The sequence below is a fragment of the Xenopus laevis genome, chromosome 1S, assembly GCF_017654675.1.
Source record: "Xenopus laevis strain J_2021 chromosome 1S, Xenopus_laevis_v10.1, whole genome shotgun sequence".
Lineage (NCBI taxonomy): Eukaryota > Metazoa > Chordata > Amphibia > Anura > Pipidae > Xenopus > Xenopus laevis.
This window is the reverse complement of record NC_054372.1, coordinates 179,912,158-179,930,431: the sequence shown is the minus strand read 5'-3', so window position 1 is coordinate 179,930,431 and position 18,274 is coordinate 179,912,158. Positions and strand designations below refer to the sequence as shown.

Genomic DNA, 18,274 nt, shown 5'->3' with positions numbered 1-18,274 from the left:
CTCGTTTTTGTCTTTATAGGAGGAAACATGACTACTATTTACCCCTTGCTTCCCCCTGATTACATTTTTTTTGGGGGGAGGTTACATGTCCGTTAAAGGGGAACTATCACGAAAATGAAAATTTAATATAAGCTTAATCCTACTGAAATAAGAAACTTTCTAAGTACAATCAATGAAATATTCTGCATTGTTTCTGAAATAATCAAGTTTACTTCACTATTCCTCTTTTAGCATCTGTTTCTCTACACTCTGTCTTTATTCAGGAGTTGGGTGTCAGCTATTCATTAACAGATCCAATATATTTTATAGGAGGGCTCCTTTTGCCTAGAAGATGTATTAGAGCTCACTCTGTTAAAATCACCAGACATCATGTCTCTCTACACGCAGGATTTGTGCAAAAGGCATTTATTTTGTTAGATTTTGTTTACTGGAATCGGTTATTTGCGTGAGCTCTAATATATCTGCTAGGAAAGGGAGCCCACCTATAAGATATATTGGATCTAACTGTCAGTGACTGACAGCCAACTGCTGCATGAAGACAGAATGAAGAGAAACAGATGCTAAGAGATTGATAGTGAACATAAACTTGATAATTTCAGAAACTATTTTAACGTTTATTTCAGTATGAGGAAGCTTATATTTTGCAATAGTTACCCTTTAAAGGACATGTAACCCCCCTCCCCCTCAAAAATCGGTGAACAACCTTTTTAAAATCTAGATAACTGCCACTCTGGTCGTTAAAATGTTAACAATAAGGCTGCAGCATCCCCTTAATCACTTAGAAATCCTTCTCCTCCTCTAACCCACTCTGCCCTCTCCCTCGTGAATTTGGCTGTTGGTTTATGAGCATTCTCAGTTCTTCTCAGCTCAGATTACTAAAAACACCCTCCAGTCTAACAGCCAATGAAAAGATAGCATTGCTGGTTCCCATAGAAACTCTGCTCTAGCTCTGATCCTATTTTTTCTCTCCTAACCACCTCTCCTGAGCTCAGCTTAACCATTACAGTGCTCAATTTAGAAAAATATACAAATGTATGGTTTCTGAAATAGTTATTCTTCACTATCCCCCTCTCAGCAATCTGTCGCTCACTGCACCTTGAGTGCTTGTTTAGATTCACAAAAAAATCATTCTAATAATACAGGAGTTACTAAATTATGCTTACTGGTAGCATGTTTTTTGTTGTCTGTCCTGTGTATAGGTTGGCTTTGAAGTTTTTGAAATCCAATCATTTCTTTGTTGTGGTCGGATTAGTTGGAGGAGCTTGTAGTGATGTGGAGCAAACAATTCTTGAAGTAAGAGAATATGGAAAGAAGGACAGGCTGCTTAAAATTCTGCAAAACTCAGGTACATTATTTTAAGCACATTAAAAGAGCCAGTTCAGCTATAGTGCTGATATATTCTGCAGATTTTTACATCATTTACATTATTTGCTTCCTCAGTGGGGTTTATAATCTATGGTGTTTATCCCATATGTACACTGTGATCTGCCCATTCATCTTTCTGTATGCAGTGTAGGAGGAAACCTAATGAGCATGGAGAAAATAAAGCTTCCAGAAACGTACCATTTTTAAATAGAAGGGTTTTTCAGTAGAACATTTTTTTTTATTTTAAGTTTTTCCAGTTTAATTGGTTCGCTGGTCATGATTATCAGATTAGAGCAATAACAAAGCAAGGAAGGATCAGTTTTGACAGTCCCGATAGATCATTAGATCTTTCCATGTATGGCTGCTTTAGATATTGGAGACTATATATTTTTGGTTGATGACATCAAACCTTATGAATGTGAAATGATGACATTCAGGAAGGATCACAGTGAATAAAAAAAGGTTCCCACATTTGCCTTTTATCTCAAGCATTTCTCTACAGAGTGTTAACTTATTTTACATAATTTACCTAGAGTTTCATTAATTCTCTGCATTATACTTTTTAGATGAATGCGCCCGTCAATAACTGGTCTGAAATTAGTTGTTCAGTAGTCTCAACATGCAGTGGGGAACAAATAGAATATTTAACATGAACAATATGCATACATACTAATTATTCATTAAATCTATCTTGCAGGCAATGAGCGCACAATGATTTTTGTGAATACAAAAAAGAAAGCAGATGTTATTGCCAGTTTCCTTTGTCAAGAACATATTTCAACAACGAGCATTCATGGGTAAGTAGCTTTTAAAAAAAATATATCATAGCCCATTAAGGGCAAGTATTTAAAGCAATTGTCAAAATATAATTCTAAGCAACTTTCTACTATGCACAAATTAAATATTCATTAGTTTGTGACTGAAAGCAATATTTTCCTTCCCCCCCTCCAGTTCTGACTTAAACAGTGTAGCAGAAGTAGGGATGTACCGAATCCTAATTTTCATATGCAAATTAGAGGCAGGGAGGGAAACCGCGGGACTTTTTGTTAGAAAACAAGGAAGTAAAAAATGTTTTCCCCTTCCCACCCCTAATTTCCATATGCAAATTAGGATTCGATTCGGTATTCGGCCGAATGTTTCGCAAAGGATTCGGTTCGGTATTTGGCCGCATCTTTTGCAAAGGATTCGGGGGTTCGGCCGAATCCAAAATAGTGGATTCGGTGCATCCCTAAGCAGAAGTCAAGTCTCCTCTTGGACTGTTAGGGTCAGGGCACACAGGCAGATTCTGGGGGATTTCCTCGTGATGCAATTTCGGGCAACGAATTGCTGCGAGTGCCATCCTGCGGGCAACTTAAATTTTTTTTTTAAAATGTTTTTATTCATGAAAATTTTCAGAAAATAAACTTTCACATAACTTGACATTCTTTAAAGAATTGCATTGTTGATAGTTATACAGTGTTTCAAGGTAGTAAACAGTTACACAATTCAACCATACTTGAGTAGTTGTTTTGCATTTGGTTACTCTGTATTGTCAATAGAAATATGCCCCAATGTAAGTGACCGATAGTTAACGATATCGGGTAGTTGGTTAAGGTTTTGTGTTAGCTGTAGGGACAGTTCCCTGTATAATGCAACAGATCATAACAGGATGGTGGTTAGGTACATTTTTGTTGGCTATTTAAACTTAGCCTAAACATCGTAAATGCAGTTAAAGTTTAGCATTAGGTATCCTGGGAATACAGAAAATAAAATCCTATAGAGGAAAAAAAAAAGGGGGGGGATGAAACCTAAAGGGGCAAAGAACAGCCATTAAATTTACATCCTAAGTCTCATTAATGGTGTATATAAAATGATGTATGCAGTATTTCCAGTTTTATAGAACAGGCTTTACAATGATGTTATACTAAGAGGTATAGTCTCGCCAAACCTATATGAAATCCAAGGCTGCCAAATTTTCATTACTTTTGGAAGATTTTCAGAGGCTAGGCCAGAGAGTCTGTCGTTAATGAAGATCCAGTCCAGTTTGCTTCTAAACATTGCAAAATTGATGTTAGGAGATTTCCATGATTTAGCAATGGTTTGCCTAGCGGCTAGGAAAATATGGTTCAATAATTTGAGCTTCAGAGTAGGAACTCTCCTAGGGGGAACTCCCAAGAGGGCTTCAGATGGGGTCATTACTAGGTTAAGTTGCAGAATAGAGCAAATCATATTGTAAACCCGAGTCCAAAAACGTGTCACTCTTGGGCACGACCACCATATGTGTGTCATGGTACCTGAGCGGCAATTCACATTTTAGCTGGCGGGGAGGCACTTCGGGGAGATTAGTCGCCCCGAAGAAGAGGAGATTTGTCGCCGGGCAACTAATCTCCCGAATCTGCCTGTGTGCCCTGACCCTTAATAGGCAGTCTTCTGCTATCTTGTTTCGTTTATATTGAGACAGTAGTTCAGAGGTAACTACCAGCCACAGAGATTCTGCTTTCAAGTAATCTTGAAGGTGTCTCCCCCATTATCCGAGTGCCTTATTCAATTCAGGAAATTCTTTAAACCTTAAATTAGTTTTCCAATATGGAATTTTATAAGAATTGCTTACACACTTGTGTATGAGGTATTTTCATTTCCCTTATGATTCTGTAGCTTATTAGAGGTTGTGGACATTTGTCCTCTCAGTATTGTATTCTCTGTGCAGGCATTGAATTTTAGTCTAGCAGCGCGGCTAATGACAAATCTGTAATCCCACATTAAAGCATACAGTTAGGCCCATAAATCTTTCGACAGAGACAACTTATTTTCTAATTTTGGTTCTGTACATGACCACAATGGATTTTAAATGATACAACTCAGATGTAGTTGAGCTGCAGACTTTCAGCTTTAATTCAGTGGGTTGAACAAAAAGATTGCATAAAAATGTGAGGAACTAAAGTCTTTTTTTAACACAATCACTTCATTTCAGGGGCTCAAAAGTAATTAGACAAACTAGAGGGTGTCGTTTCTGAAGAAACCACGGGATGTTGGCTATGAAACGCTATAGGTGTCTTGCCCAGTCGCCCCCGGTGCCTAGAGAGTACACAAAGTCGGTAGAATCCGGATTAAAATGGTGAAATTTAAAGCCAATCCAATTTTACCATTGAAATCCATTCAAACAAACTGGCTATTTTTGGCTCCGCCCACTTTTAAACATTTGCATCCCAGTCACCCCTTCACCAAATGGACCAAGTTTGAGCACTCTTACATTAACAGTGTAAGATTGACAGGAATTTAAATATTCCCATTGAATAGCGTTTGGTAAAATGTGATTGGCTGTCTTAAGCTCCGCCCAGTTTTCTGAATTTTAACCCCAGTTACCTAGTCATGGTCAGTGCCAAGTTTGGGGCCTCCGGTTTTAAAACTGTGAGAACGGCGGTAATACAAAATTTTACATTAAAGTCAAGAGGTGAAAACTGATTGGCTGTTTTTGGCTCCACCCACTTTTCCTAAATTTTGACCGCAGTCACCCAGTGAGTAATTGAGTCAAGTTTGGTACACCTAGCATTTAAACTGTGATAATAGCAGCAGTTTATCATTTTTCTTTAAGGTCAATGGCTGAAATCTGATTGGTTGTTGTTGCCCCGCCCCTTTTTTTCCTAATTATGAACCACAGTCACTCAGTGACTAACATTTCAAAGTTTGTGAATGCTGTGATTTAATGTGTAAAAATGGCAGCATTTTTATTTTTTTCTAGTGAAAATCAATGAATGAAATTCGGTTGGTTGTTGGTGGCTCCGCCCACTTTTTCTAAACTTGAAGTGGAAACCCCCAGCGGCCACATTTGTGATATTCAAGGTCCCTGACATCAATACTGTGAGAATGGCAGCCTTCTTAATTGTTCCCATTAAAATCAATCAAAGAAATCTGATTGGCTGTCTTAAGCTCCGCCCAGTTTTCTGAATTTTAACCCCCAGTTACCTAGTCATGGTCAGTGCTAAGTTTGGGACCTCTGGTTTTAAAACTGAGAACGGCAGTAATCAAAAATTTTACATTGAAGTCAATAGGTGAAAACTGATTGGCCGTTTTTGGCTCCACCCACTTTTCCTAAATTTTGACCGCAGTCACCCAGTGAGTAATTGAGCCAAGTTTGGTACACCTAGCATTTAAACCGTGATAATAGCAGCAGTTTATCATTTTTAATTAAGGTCAATGGCTGAAATCTGATTGGCTGTTGTTGCCCCGCCCCTTTTTTTTCCTAATTGTGAACCACAGTCACTCAGTGACTAACATTCCAAAGTTTGGGAATGCTGTCATTTATTGTGTAAAAATGGCAGCATTTTTATTTTTTTCTATTGAAAATCAATGAATGAAATTCGATTGGTTGTTGGTGGCTCCGCCCACTTTTTCTAAACTTGAAGTGGAAACCCCCAGCGACCACATTTGTGATATTCAAGGTCCCTGACATCAATACTGAGAGAATGGCAGCCTTCTTAATTGTTCTCATTAAAATCAATCAAAGAAATCTGATTGGTTGGTTTTGGCTCCACCCACTTTTCTTAATTTTAATCCCAGTCCCCCAGTGACCAACTGTGCCAAGTTTGAGGACCCTGCCATTAACCGTCTAAGAGCGGCAGCAGTTTAACATTTTCCTATTTATTTGAATGGCTGAAATTTGATTGGCTGTTGTAGACTCCGCCCACTTTAGGTAAATTTTAGCCGAGTCACCCAGTGACCCACGGTGCCAAGTTTGGGAGAGCTCTAGCTTTAATACTGTGAGAATTACAGCTGTTTACATTTTCTCATTGAAGTCAATAGGGAAAATCTGATTGGTTGTTTGCGGCTCCGCCCACTTTTTTGGGTGCCCAAAATAGGACAGAATTTTTCAGTTTCACCCCATGACTAAATGAGCCAAGTTTGGTGAGTGTAACTTCAAAGCTGTACAAGTGGCAAAAGTTTCAAGTTTTCCAATGAAAGTCTATGGGGAAAAAAGGGGTCGTCGGGGGGTCGCCACAGGGGCACGGAGGTTGGGATCGCTTAACAAAGCACAAGCAACCTATTCGAGTATGAGTCGAACAAGTGTGCAAAGTTTCATAATTGTACTCCTAAAACTCTGGGAGGAGTAGCGTTTAGAAAATTGCTCAATTTTCATTGGGCGTTGGTAGCTCCGCCCACTTTGGGGTGCCCCCCCCAAAATACTTATTTTTATTCGGGGTGACATCAACTATATGTGGTCCGAGTTTGGGGAGTGTATCTTCAAAACTGTACAAGTGGCAGAGATTTGAAATTTTTCCCTGTCAATCTCAATGGGAAAAAAGGGGTCGTCGGGTCGCCACAGGGGCGGGGTGGGTCCCCAAAATAGGACAGAATTTTTCAGCTTCACCTCATGACTAAATGACCCAAGTTTGGTGAGTGTAACTTCAAAGCTGTACAAGTGGCAAAAGTTTCAAGTTTTCCAATGAAAGTCTATTGGGAAAAATGGGGTCGTCGGGGGGTCGCCACAGGGGCACGGGAGGGTGGGATCGCTTAACAAAGCACAAGCAACCTATTCGGGTATGAGCCGAAACAAGTGTGCAAAGTATCATAATTGTACTCCTAAACCTCTGGAGGAGTAGCGTATAGAAAATTGCTAAATTTTCATTGGGCGTTGGTAGCTCCGCCCACTTTGGGGTGCCCCCCCAAAATACTTATTTTTATCGGGGTGACATCAACAATATGTGGTCCGAGTTTGGGGACTGTATCTTCAAAACTGTACGAGTGGCGGCGATTTGAAATTTTTCCCTGTCAAAGTCAATGTAAAAAAAGGGGTCGTCGGGGGGTCGCCACAGGGGCGGGGTGGGTGGGATCGCTTATTAAAGCACAAGCAACGTACTTTGCTATAAGAGGAATAAGTGTGGAAAGTTTGGCGCTTGCACCCCTAAAACTGTAGGAGGAGTAGCGTTTAGAAAATGGGGTTCGCCAATAATAATAATAAGAAGAAGAAGAACGAGCTGAACTCGAAGAACAGTATGTTGGCTATTTCATAGCCAACATAATTAAAAAACTGAAAATAAAACGTTCATTTCTAATACTTGGTTGAAAACCCTTTGCTGGCAATGACAGCCTGCAGTCTTGAACTCATGGACATCACCAGATTCTGGGTTTCCTCCTTTTTAATGCTCTGCCAGGCCTTTACTGCAGCGGCTTTCACTTGCTGTTTGTTTGTGGGCCTTTCTGTAAGACGTTTAGTCTTCAACAAGTGAAATGCAGCTCAATTGGGTTCAGATCAGGTGACTGACTTGGCCATTCAAGAATATTCCACTTCTTTGCTTTAATAAACTCCTGGGTTGCTTTGGCTGTGTGTTTTGGGTCATTAGGAAATGCCTCCCAATCAATGTGACTGCATTTAGCTGGATTTGAGCAGACAGTGTCTCTGACACCTCAGAAATCATTCAGCTGCTTCTGTCCTGTGTCACATGATGGATAAACACTAGTGTCCCAGTGCCACTGGCAGCCATGCAGCCCAAGCCATCACACTGTCTCCCAAATGTTTTATAGAGATGTGGTATGCTTTGGCTCATGAGCTGTTCCACGCCTTCTCCATACTTTTTTCTTATCATTCTGGTAGAGGTTGATCTTGGTTTCATCTGTCCAAAGAATATTTTTCCAGAACTGTGCTAGCTTTTTTAGATGTTTTTTTTTTTTTTTTAAGCAAAATCCTATCTAGCCTTTCTATTCTTGATGCTTATGAGTGGCTTTCACCTTGCAGTGCACCCTCTGTATTTACTTTCATGCAGTCATCTCTTTATGGTAGACTTGGATATCGATACACCTACCTCCTGGAGAGTGTTCAATTGTTTGGCTGTTGTGAAGGGGTTTCCCTTCACCATGGAAATGATTCTTTGATCATCCACCACTGTTGTCTTCCATGGATGTCCAGGTCTTTTTGTGTTGCTGAGTTCACCAGTGATTTCTTTCTTTCTCAGGATGTACCAAACTGTCGATTTTATCACTCCTAATATTGTAGCAATTACTCGGATGGGTTTTTTCCTGTTTTTGCAGCTGAAGGATGGTTTGTTTCACCTGCATGGAGAGGTTCTTTTGACTGCATGTTATCCACATACAAACACCCCCCCCCTCAAATCAACTCCAGGGCTTTTATCTACTTCATTGATAATGACATAACAAAGGAATTGCCCACACCTGCCCATGAAATAGCCTTTGAGTCAATAGTCCAATTACTTTTGAGCCCCTGAAATGAAGTGATTGTGTTAAAAAGACTTTAGTTCCTCACAATTTTTATGCAATCTTTTTGTTCAACCCACTGAATTAAAGCGGAAAGTCTGCAGTTCAACTGCATCATTGTGGTAATGTACAGAACCAAAATCAGAACTAACTGTACATCACAGGGACCCACCTTTATGCAAAATGTAACTTTTTTTTCTTTTTAGTGCTAGAGAACAATGTCAAAGAGAGACGGCTCTCTGGGATTTCAGAACGGGAAAGTGTCTTGTTATTGTTTGTACAGCAGTTGCCGCGAGAGGTTTGGATATTGAAAGTGTTCAACATGTGATAAATTATGATGTTCCTAAGGAAATTGAGGAGTATGTCCACAGAATTGGACGTACCGGTCGCTGTGGTAACATCGGAAAGGCAACTTCATTTTTCAATGTTCCGGAAGACCACGTTATTGCTCGTCCCCTTGTGAAAATTCTTACGGACGTGAGTTACTAACTTTGGGTAGGGATGTGTGTAGCAATGCACCAAATGTGATATTTTGTATTCAGACGAATACCATACAAAATCAGAATTTGCATTTGCAAATCACAAATGGGAAGGGATAAAGAGAACCGCACACTGTACACAGTTCAAAATTTGTTTTGTGACAAAAAATTTTGATTTTGAGGATTTGTAATGGATTTAGCCAGGCACAAAGATTCAGCCGAATCCTGCTAAAAAAGGCCAAGTAGCAAACCGAATCCTTAATTGGTACATCCCTAGATATGGGAATGTTCTGTTGGCCCATAATTAAAGGAAAACTATACTACCCAAACAATGATGGTCTCTATAAAAAGATATTGCATAAAACAGCTTCATGTAAATAAACCATTTTCATAATAATATACTTTTTAGTAGTATGTGCCATTGGGTAATCATAAATAGAAAATTGCCATTTAAAAAAATAAGGGCCACCCCCTAGGATTGTATGCTTCACGGTGCACACAAACAAACCAAACAAACTATACTTCCTAGGTCACATGAGCCAATTAACAGACAGAGTTGTGTCTTTTGCACTTCTTCCTGTTACAGTTAGAGCTGCAGTATTTCTGGTCAGGTGATCTCTGAGGCAGCACACAGACCATCACAAATGGTGGTCCAAGGCAAGAGATGTAAAAGGGCAATATTTACTTAAATATATATTCCAGTTTGGTAAGATTTTTTAATATACCACTTAATATGATATAAACTATGTGTTGCTTAAGTATTCATTTTGGGGTTATAGTTTTCCTTTAATATTAATACTGTTCTCGATTATCTATGGTTTTTTTGCAACAGAAAATGAAACGACTAATCACTTCTTACCAAGTGTTCTATTTTGCATTTGTTACACTGCTACACGTGTGTTGTCAACAATACCCTCACAGCTCAGAAATAGTCCATATTACTTCATGAATTCCCTGCCCACAATTTAAATTTGTTTAACTTTTTTAAATTTTTAACCCTTCAAGTCCCCCAAAATGTTAATTATTGAAAGCTTTAGGTCCTAGATGCATTTTTTTTTCATTTCTTGAATTGTTCACGTTAAAGTGGAGCAATCCACAGGGCAATGGATACTTTACAGTTAGAGAAGTCCATTTGTTTATTATACAAAATCATAGGTGACTCAGGTCAACGCGTTTTCTTCCAGCAGAGAATGCACTCTTTTAGTCAGTTTCTTTAGAAATTAAGCTTTTATTCTGTGAATACCGTTGTTAAAAATTTTTTGCAGGCTCGTCAAGAAGTCCCTGCATGGTTAGAAGAAATTGCCTTTGGTGGCTACGGAGCTTTGAACAGCTACTATGCAACGGACTCTATGGTATGATTTGTTCTATGTGCCCAGTTCCACCAGTATCTGTTATAGATTTGCATTAAATTATCTGATCATGGCTTGCAGACCCCTATTACAGATCCTTCAACCTACAGCCCATTCTCAATATATTCTCCTAATAACCTTAATATCACACACAAATACAAACCAGGGGATGTAAAATTGAAGTTTTATTGTAAGTGGCTAGTGGAAAAATACATGGAAGAAATTTGCCTAAAAAAGTGCTCATAACCCAGTCTCTGTAAGAGTACAGTCTCGCTGTTAAGACATCAGCCAGGACACAGAAAAGGAAACCTATCTGCACTTATATACCAACTTTGTATGGTACATGGTGGGTATATTAGTAGTACACACACTGGTATAGAGGGAATAGATGAGACGGGTTGTAAAGAGGAAGACATGGAGAATTGGTTATTGAAAGACTTTTTTTTCCCCAAGCTGAAGAGGGATTTTGTTTTATTGGGGTAAATGGAATTTTAATCTCTTATTAATATTTGTGCTTTTATTTCATGTAACATATAATAGGCTCCTAGAAAGTAAAATCTATTGTAGGATAAATGAATGCATAGCGTACATTGCCATTTTGGATGCAATGAAAGGGGAAAAAACAGCATGTTCTTGGGGCATAATTAGAGCGGTGAGGTTAGTGCGTGGGTTGTAGTGCCAGTATTGATCTGTTTATTTTTTTATTTTTGTTGTAGCACCCATCAGTGCGTGTGAGCTTTCATTCCAATTATCACAGTACTTCTCAGTCAGTTTCCATGTCGCTGGATGGAGTCTCTAATTGCTAAGGATGCACTGAATCCAGCATTCGGTTCGGGATTCTGCCTTTTTCTGCAGGATTTGGATTCAGCCGAATCCTTGTGCATGGCCGAACCGAATCCTAAATTGCATATGTATAGTAGGTGTGGGAAGGGAAATCATCTGACTTTTTGTCACAAAACAAGGAAGTAAAAAACATTTTCCCACCTTTTCCTCCTCTAATTTGCATATGTGGATTCAGTTCTGTATTCAGCTGAATCTTTCATGAAGGATTCGGGGATTCCCGAAAAGCGCATTTGGTTCATCCCTAGTAATTGGCTTGCTGCATGAAAGCAATCTAAAAACACTTTCCTCATTAAACAAATATCCTTGAAACCCCTCTTTACCAGGCAATTGGAAATTACCCTTTGGATCCATTAGTCATGGTGCATAGCTGATCATGAATTCATTTAGGGCAGTGGCACAAGAAGTGTTTATTCAATTGTGCAAAATTGTCTCCTGTTATATTAGCAAAAAATGGCACACCGTATTAGTCACCAAAAACAAAAGAGTCCATTCCTATGCATTTACATAGATAAACATTGAACTTAATAGCATGCGGCCATTTGCTTCTTTCAGACTTCTGTTGAATCGCTCGATTTCTCCATTTGCTTGTGGGTAATACACTGAAGATTTCCTATGCACAATATTCCTTTCTCTCAGAAAGGATTCAAACTCATATGAGACAAACTGGTCATTTGTCTGATTTTAACTCCTTTGGATTACCTTCTCTGCTGAAGACTGTAGACAGAAATGTTATTAGTGTAGCTGATGTTATATGAGAAACAAATGCAATGTCAGGTCATTTACTGTAATAGTCTATCAAGGTTATAGCAAATCTACAGTCTATAGGAGCATCTGTAAAAGGACCCACAATATCAATAGCAATTTTTTCCCATGCTGAATCAGGAAATGGTACTGGTTTTACATCTGGTCTCAACTTAACTTTGTGTACAAAGTTCTTTGCACAGCCCAGTGAAGTGTTGCTTTGTGGTGAAATTTTAGACACTGGCTGTGTGGCAGGCACTGGTGTTGTAGTAATGAGACCATCAACTAATTGTAGGTTTAATGCAGCAAAGAGATCCCTTCCAAGTATAGCAGTTCCCTTATTCACAATGTAAAAGTCACACTTTGCAGTATTTGATTCAAATTGTACAGTCACTGGCAAGCAACCAAGCACAGGGATTAGATCCTTTAAAGGAGAAGGAAACCCCCTGGGCGCAAAACCCCTCCCCTGTGATCTACTGCGCATGCGCCAAATGTCACAACGTTTTCAGATTTCACTTCGTGAAATTCGGCGCATGCACAGTAGAGCCAGACCGGTAAATGTTCCTACTGCGCATGTGCCAGAAGACGCCGGTCAAAGCAGGAAGAAGACCGCGTGGGAGAAGATGGCATCTGTGAACTCCGTGGACAGGACCTGCGCCGAGGGGTGAGTAACAAGTTAGGGGCATTTGCCCTGGGGGACAGGTAGGCCAGGAGGGGGGGGGCAACACAGGGGAGGGGTTTTGCGCCCAGGGAGTTTCCTTCTCCTTTAAGTAAATGACCAGTTTTAGGGCAGGTGCAACAAGCGGTTCTTTTGCAAAGTATTTCAAGTAAATACCCTTTGGTAGTATAGAAACAGCTGAACCTGTATCAAGCATCAGGTTAATGGAGTGTCCCTTGTCAGCAGAAGCAGTACTGACACTGACAGTGCATATAAACTTGTCTGGAATAAATGTACCAGCTTTATCCACACCTAATACTGTGACATTTGTAGTAGTGACTTCATGAACATCTTTAGTAGAACTACGGCAGATCTTAGCAAAATGTAGGGATGCGCCGAATCCACTATTTTGGAATCGGCCGAATCCATCTTGGAATATTCGGCCGAACCGAATCCTAATTTGCATATGCAAATTAGGGGCGGGAAAGGAAAAAGTGGAAACAATTGGTTTACTTCCTTGTTTTGTAACAAAACGTCACGTGAAATCCTGCCCTGCCCACAATTTGCATATGCAAATTAAGATCCGGATTCGGTTTGGCCAGGCACAAGGATTCGGCCGAATCCTGTTGAAAAAGGCCGAATCTTGGCCAAATCCCGAACCGAATCCTGGATTCGGCGCATCCCTAGCAAAATATCCTACTTTTTAGCATTTGTGGCACTGTAAAGCTTTTGCAGGACATGTAGCATAATTTGCAGTGTGTTGTGTTGAACCACAGTGTAAGCAGTATTTTCTATTTGTATATACTGCACGGTTTTGCAGTGAATCCCTTTCCTTAGCATATTTCCATATTTCGCTGTGACTGTGCATTATTAGGCCACAGTGCTGAATACACAGTCTATACATTCCCAGAAGTTCCCTGACTGAGAGTTTTAGCTTCTGCCACTGCTGTTTCAATTTGGCTAGCAACTGTAATAGCCTTTTCAAGGGTTAAATCCTGCCCTAGGATCAGTCTCTCTCTAATGATAAAATATTGAGTCACAAGCTGTTCCTGTCAGTGCAGTGCTAGGGAAAGTGGATAATGTTATAGTTAAGACTGTGTCCCTGATAAATGGATATACTTATTTTGGTCTCTCATTGCAGGGCGAACAGGCTGGAGAAAACGTCAGTACTCCTTCATTCACTCAAGATGAAGAAGCTAGCTGGGATTAAAGACTATAAACAAAATTCAAATATTGTTAAAATGTTTAAAAAAAAAAAACTTGTTTATTAACATCTTTTCCAAGAGCTGAAAAGGCAAAATTTGTTTTGTAAGAAATTCTAATAGCAAGCAGGAAAGGTTATTTTCTTTTGTTTTCAGCCTTCAAATAAGAGAATGTTTATTTGCATTCAACCTAGCAGTTTATTTCATTTCAATATATATCATTTATCTGGAAATGAACGTTTCACTTATATGCCTGCTAAAGTTTTGCATTTTCTTTCCAAACAAGTGTCACTAGACGTACATATATCGTTTCAGTAACATTGATCCTTCTGTGGATTCTACCATATAGAATACAACGCCAAAGTGACAAAATGTTTCGTCAAGGTTTAAAATTTTAAAGAGATACTGTCATGGGGAAAATTTTTTTTTTAAAAATGAATCAGTTAATAGAGCTGCTCCAGCAGAATTCTGCACTGAAATCCATTTCTCAAAAGAACAAACAGATTTCTTTATATTCAGTTTTGAAATCTGACATGGGGCTAGACATATTGTCAATTTCCCAGCTGCCCCAAGTCATGTGACTTCAATCACTCTTTACTGCTGTACTGCAATTTGGAGTGATATCACCCCCCTCCCTTTCCCCCCCCAGCAGCCAAACAAAAGAACAATGGGAAGGTAACCAGATAACAGCTCCCTAACTCAAGATAACCGCTGCCTGGTAGATCTAAGAACAACACTCAATAGTAAAAACCCATGTCCCACTGAGACACATTCAGTTACATTGAGAGGGAAAAACAGCAGCCTGCCAGAAAGCATTTCTCTCATTAAGTGCAGGCACAAGTCACATGACATGGGGCAGCTGGGAAATTGACAAAATGTCTAGCCCCATGTCAGATTTCAAAATTGAATATAAAAAAAATCTGTTCTTTTGAGAAATTGATTTCAGTGCAGAATTCTGCTGGAGTAGCTCTATTAACTGATTCATTTTGAAAAAAACATGTTTTCCCATGACAGGATCCCTTTAATGTAAATGCTGCGTATGTAAGAGCATAATACCTTCAATGTAGATTCCTTGAACGGAGAACTCACTTCCTGTGTTTTAAGTGACAGGATGCACACAAATATTTTAATTTGTTAAATATTAAAAATATTTTTTGAAAATTCAAGTACAAAAGTATTTGTTACAAAGTCCTTCTAAAAGTTATGCCTTTTAAAATAAACGGCCCTACAGAAAATGAATTTGATTTACTGAACTGTTAAGCACACCTCCTTAGCTGCTCATGTGTGGGAATGCGAAGGGTCTGCTGGGTGAGCCATTTTGAGTGTTGTGTTCTTTTTCTTAATGTTTCTGAAATACGTTTATTACCCTATATGTGCTTGCAGTAAAAAGAGAGTTATTCGGAATCTGCACACACTTTAGGGTGATCTTACAGTTTGGAGTAGAAAGAAATCTTTGTCCAATCTGGATTTATCCTAATGTGCACTTTCCAACAGTTTATGATATAGCAGGGTGAACCTACTGATAGAATGGGATGTCTTTAATATATTGCTTAAAGGAAGAGAAACAGCAAAAATTTAAAGTAGGGATTCAGCCGAATCCTTCTCAAAAGGTCTGGCCAAATACGGAACCAAATCCAAAATCCTAATTTGCATATGCAAATTAGGGGTGGGAAGGGGAAAACATTTTTACTTCCTTGTTTTGTGACAAAAAGTCACGCAATTTCTCTCCTGCCGAGCAGAAGGATTTGGCCGAATCCTGCTGAAAAAGGCCGAATCCTGGCTGAATTCCGAACCCAATTCTGGATTTGGTGCACCCCTATTTTAAAGGAATGACAATATAATGTACTGTTGCCCTGCACGTGTAAAACAAGCGTTTGCTTCAGAAACGTAAGTAAAGTGTATACAGGTATGGGACTTCTTATCCAGAATGCTCGGGACCTGGTGTTTTCCAGATAACGGATTTTTCAGTAATTTGGGTCTTCATGCTTTGTCTACTAGAAATTCATTTAAACAAAATAAACCCAATGGGCTGGTTTTGCTTCCAATAAGGATTAATTATATCTTAGTTGGGATCAAGTACAAGTTACTGTTTTATTATTACAGAGAAAAGGGAAATAATTTTTAAACATTTGGATAAAACGGAGTCTATGGGAGCCATTCCGTAATTCGGAGCTTTCTGGATATCGGGTTTCCGGATAAGGGATCCTATACCTGTATAAACAAGCTGCTGTGTAGCCATGGGGGCAGCCCTTCAAGAACAGGAGACACAGTAGATAACAGATACATTCTGAAGAATCCCATTGTATACTGCAAAGCTTATCTGGTATGTGCTGTGTATCCTGTGTCTTTTTCTCATTTTGTCAGCTTTGAATGGCTGCCCCCATGGCTACACAGCAGCCTTTTAATATAAGATATTGTAGAGTTTCTGAAGTAAACACGTCCGTTTATAAGTGCAGAACAACAGTGCTTTATATATTTTTTTAAAAGATTTTCATATTTTGGTGTAACTGTTCCTTTATTGTGTTGCTTACAAGTCTTCCCCTTTATGGTTTGATGGTGTTGAGGTTGGTTAGAAAAAACATGGTTTAAGCTGGGACAACTGAAGATTTTATCTGGTACAATGAGGCCAATAAAGCATTTAAAAAAGCGATTAGACAAGCTAAAATAGAGATAATGGGTATTGCAATGATGAGTAAAATGAATCCTTAATTTCTCAAATATGCATTTTTTTTCATTTGTTTTTTTAGTTACCTGGAGGTGATGATACTGAATTGTGCAGAACTAGTTCCATTTTGCAGAGTGATTTGACTTAATTGATGAAAATGAGGTTCAATGTTGTTATAGGCAACATTGTTTGGAAAAAATAATCTAAATGCAAGTTATACGCTAAATTGGCAGTATTGAGGGTATCCATAAATGTTTCAAAGAACTTGGATGCTGGAAAAAGCACCAGTATCAGGGGATACCATGAGAGTTACAAATATATTTCACACTCCAAAAATTAAGTTAAAAAGTAGAAAATTCTTTATTAAAAGGATACTATCATTGGAAAACCAGTTTTTTTTCCCCCAAAATGCATAAGTTAATAGTGCTGTTCTAGCAGACTTCTGCACTGAAATCTGTTTTACAAAATATCAAACAGATATTTTTTATATTTAATTTTGAAAACTGACATGGGGCTAGACATAATGTGGCTGGATACATGTGTAGGCAAGTTTTCTTATGCCAGAAGAGAAGCGCAAACAAAAAATTGTTCAAAAAGTATCCTTGCTTAGCCAAAGAAAAAGTTCTACAATAAGGCAAATTTTGGAATCCTTGGGGCTCTTTTCTTCGTCAATAGATGGTTTGTTGGACCAAAGCCCATGCAAAACCTCTGCAAAATGTCTTCTAGTGTGGAATCAGCAGGAAGATTGACTAAATTGACGTGTAGTTCTACCTGTTCAGGTAAAAGTCTTTCACCTGGTGGCTTGTACCTCACAATCTCCAAAAATGTACCAATCTTTTTCCAAGACAAGTGACACGTTGGGGTCCAAACTTTCTCTCTCCAGGCTTCAAATGTTCTAGAGTTGGAGGCAGTGTGGCTCTTAATTTTTCATCAAAATTTTGTTGCAAACCCTATGCGACCTGTTTGTTCCATATTCAGCCTGTCTAACTCTGCCTGTGTGTGCCATACTTTGCCGGCTCTGCTTGTGGGAGGTGAACCTGTTGGGGGTTTACTTGTTAGGGGGTCCCAAGATGTTTATTTGCTGGAGTTGTGCTGCCAAAAGGGGAGGAGAAGGAATATGTATTTAAAGGAGAACTGAAGCGTAATTAAAGAAGTAGCTAGAAACATTATACATTGTTTTGTGCTTCTGTACCAGCCAAGGCAACCACAGCCCTTTAGCAGTAAAGATCTGTGTCTCCAAAGATGCCCCAGTAGCTCCCCATCTTCTTTTCTGCTGATTCACTGCACATGCTCTGTGCTGCTGTCACTTACTGAGCTTAGGGACCCACTCACAATATACAGTACACATAGAATAGAAATGTCACAATATAAGGCTGATTAGTAATTAATACAGATAATTACTACATGGCAGCACAGAAACCAGTGCAATTAGCATCAGAATTTAATAATCAGCCCTGTAGCATTAGCTTATATTACAGACCAACCTCATTTTCTGCTGGATAATTAGTGACGAGCCCTAAGCTTAGCTTCTCAACAGCTGCTCAGAGCCCACTGAGCATGTGAGTGTCACAGACACTTTCCAAGATGGTGACCCCCAGTGACAAATTTTAAGTCCTGGATCATTGCTGCTATTGACAAGCTGAAACTTTAGGCTGGTGCAATAAGTTCAGTATATAGAATATGGCATTTTTATCAATATTCATTTTTAGGGTTTAGTTCTCCTGTAAGGGTATATTTTAATATGAGAAACTCATTTATAAATATGAGTGATATCCCTGCAGTGAGCA

The 18,274-nt window shown here is 39.1% G+C and overlaps 1 protein-coding gene across 2 annotated transcripts in view; it reads left to right on the top strand.

Annotated features, from left to right (window-relative positions):
• ddx4.S (DEAD-box helicase 4 S homeolog) overlaps positions 1 to 14,004 on the top strand; it is a 75,277-nt gene extending 61,273 nt beyond the window's left edge. For both annotated transcript variants that reach the window (XM_018240974.2, XM_018240975.2), the window contains exons 21-25: positions 1,200 to 1,345; positions 2,063 to 2,162; positions 8,757 to 9,027; positions 10,295 to 10,381; positions 13,762 to 14,004. In XM_018240974.2, coding sequence (XP_018096463.1) covers positions 1,200 to 1,345; positions 2,063 to 2,162; positions 8,757 to 9,027; positions 10,295 to 10,381; positions 13,762 to 13,830 — 673 coding nt within the window. In that variant the 3' untranslated portion in view covers positions 13,831 to 14,004. The remainder of the gene's footprint in view (positions 1 to 1,199; positions 1,346 to 2,062; positions 2,163 to 8,756; positions 9,028 to 10,294; positions 10,382 to 13,761) is intronic.
• The last annotated feature ends 4,270 nt before the right edge of the window (positions 14,005 to 18,274 follow it).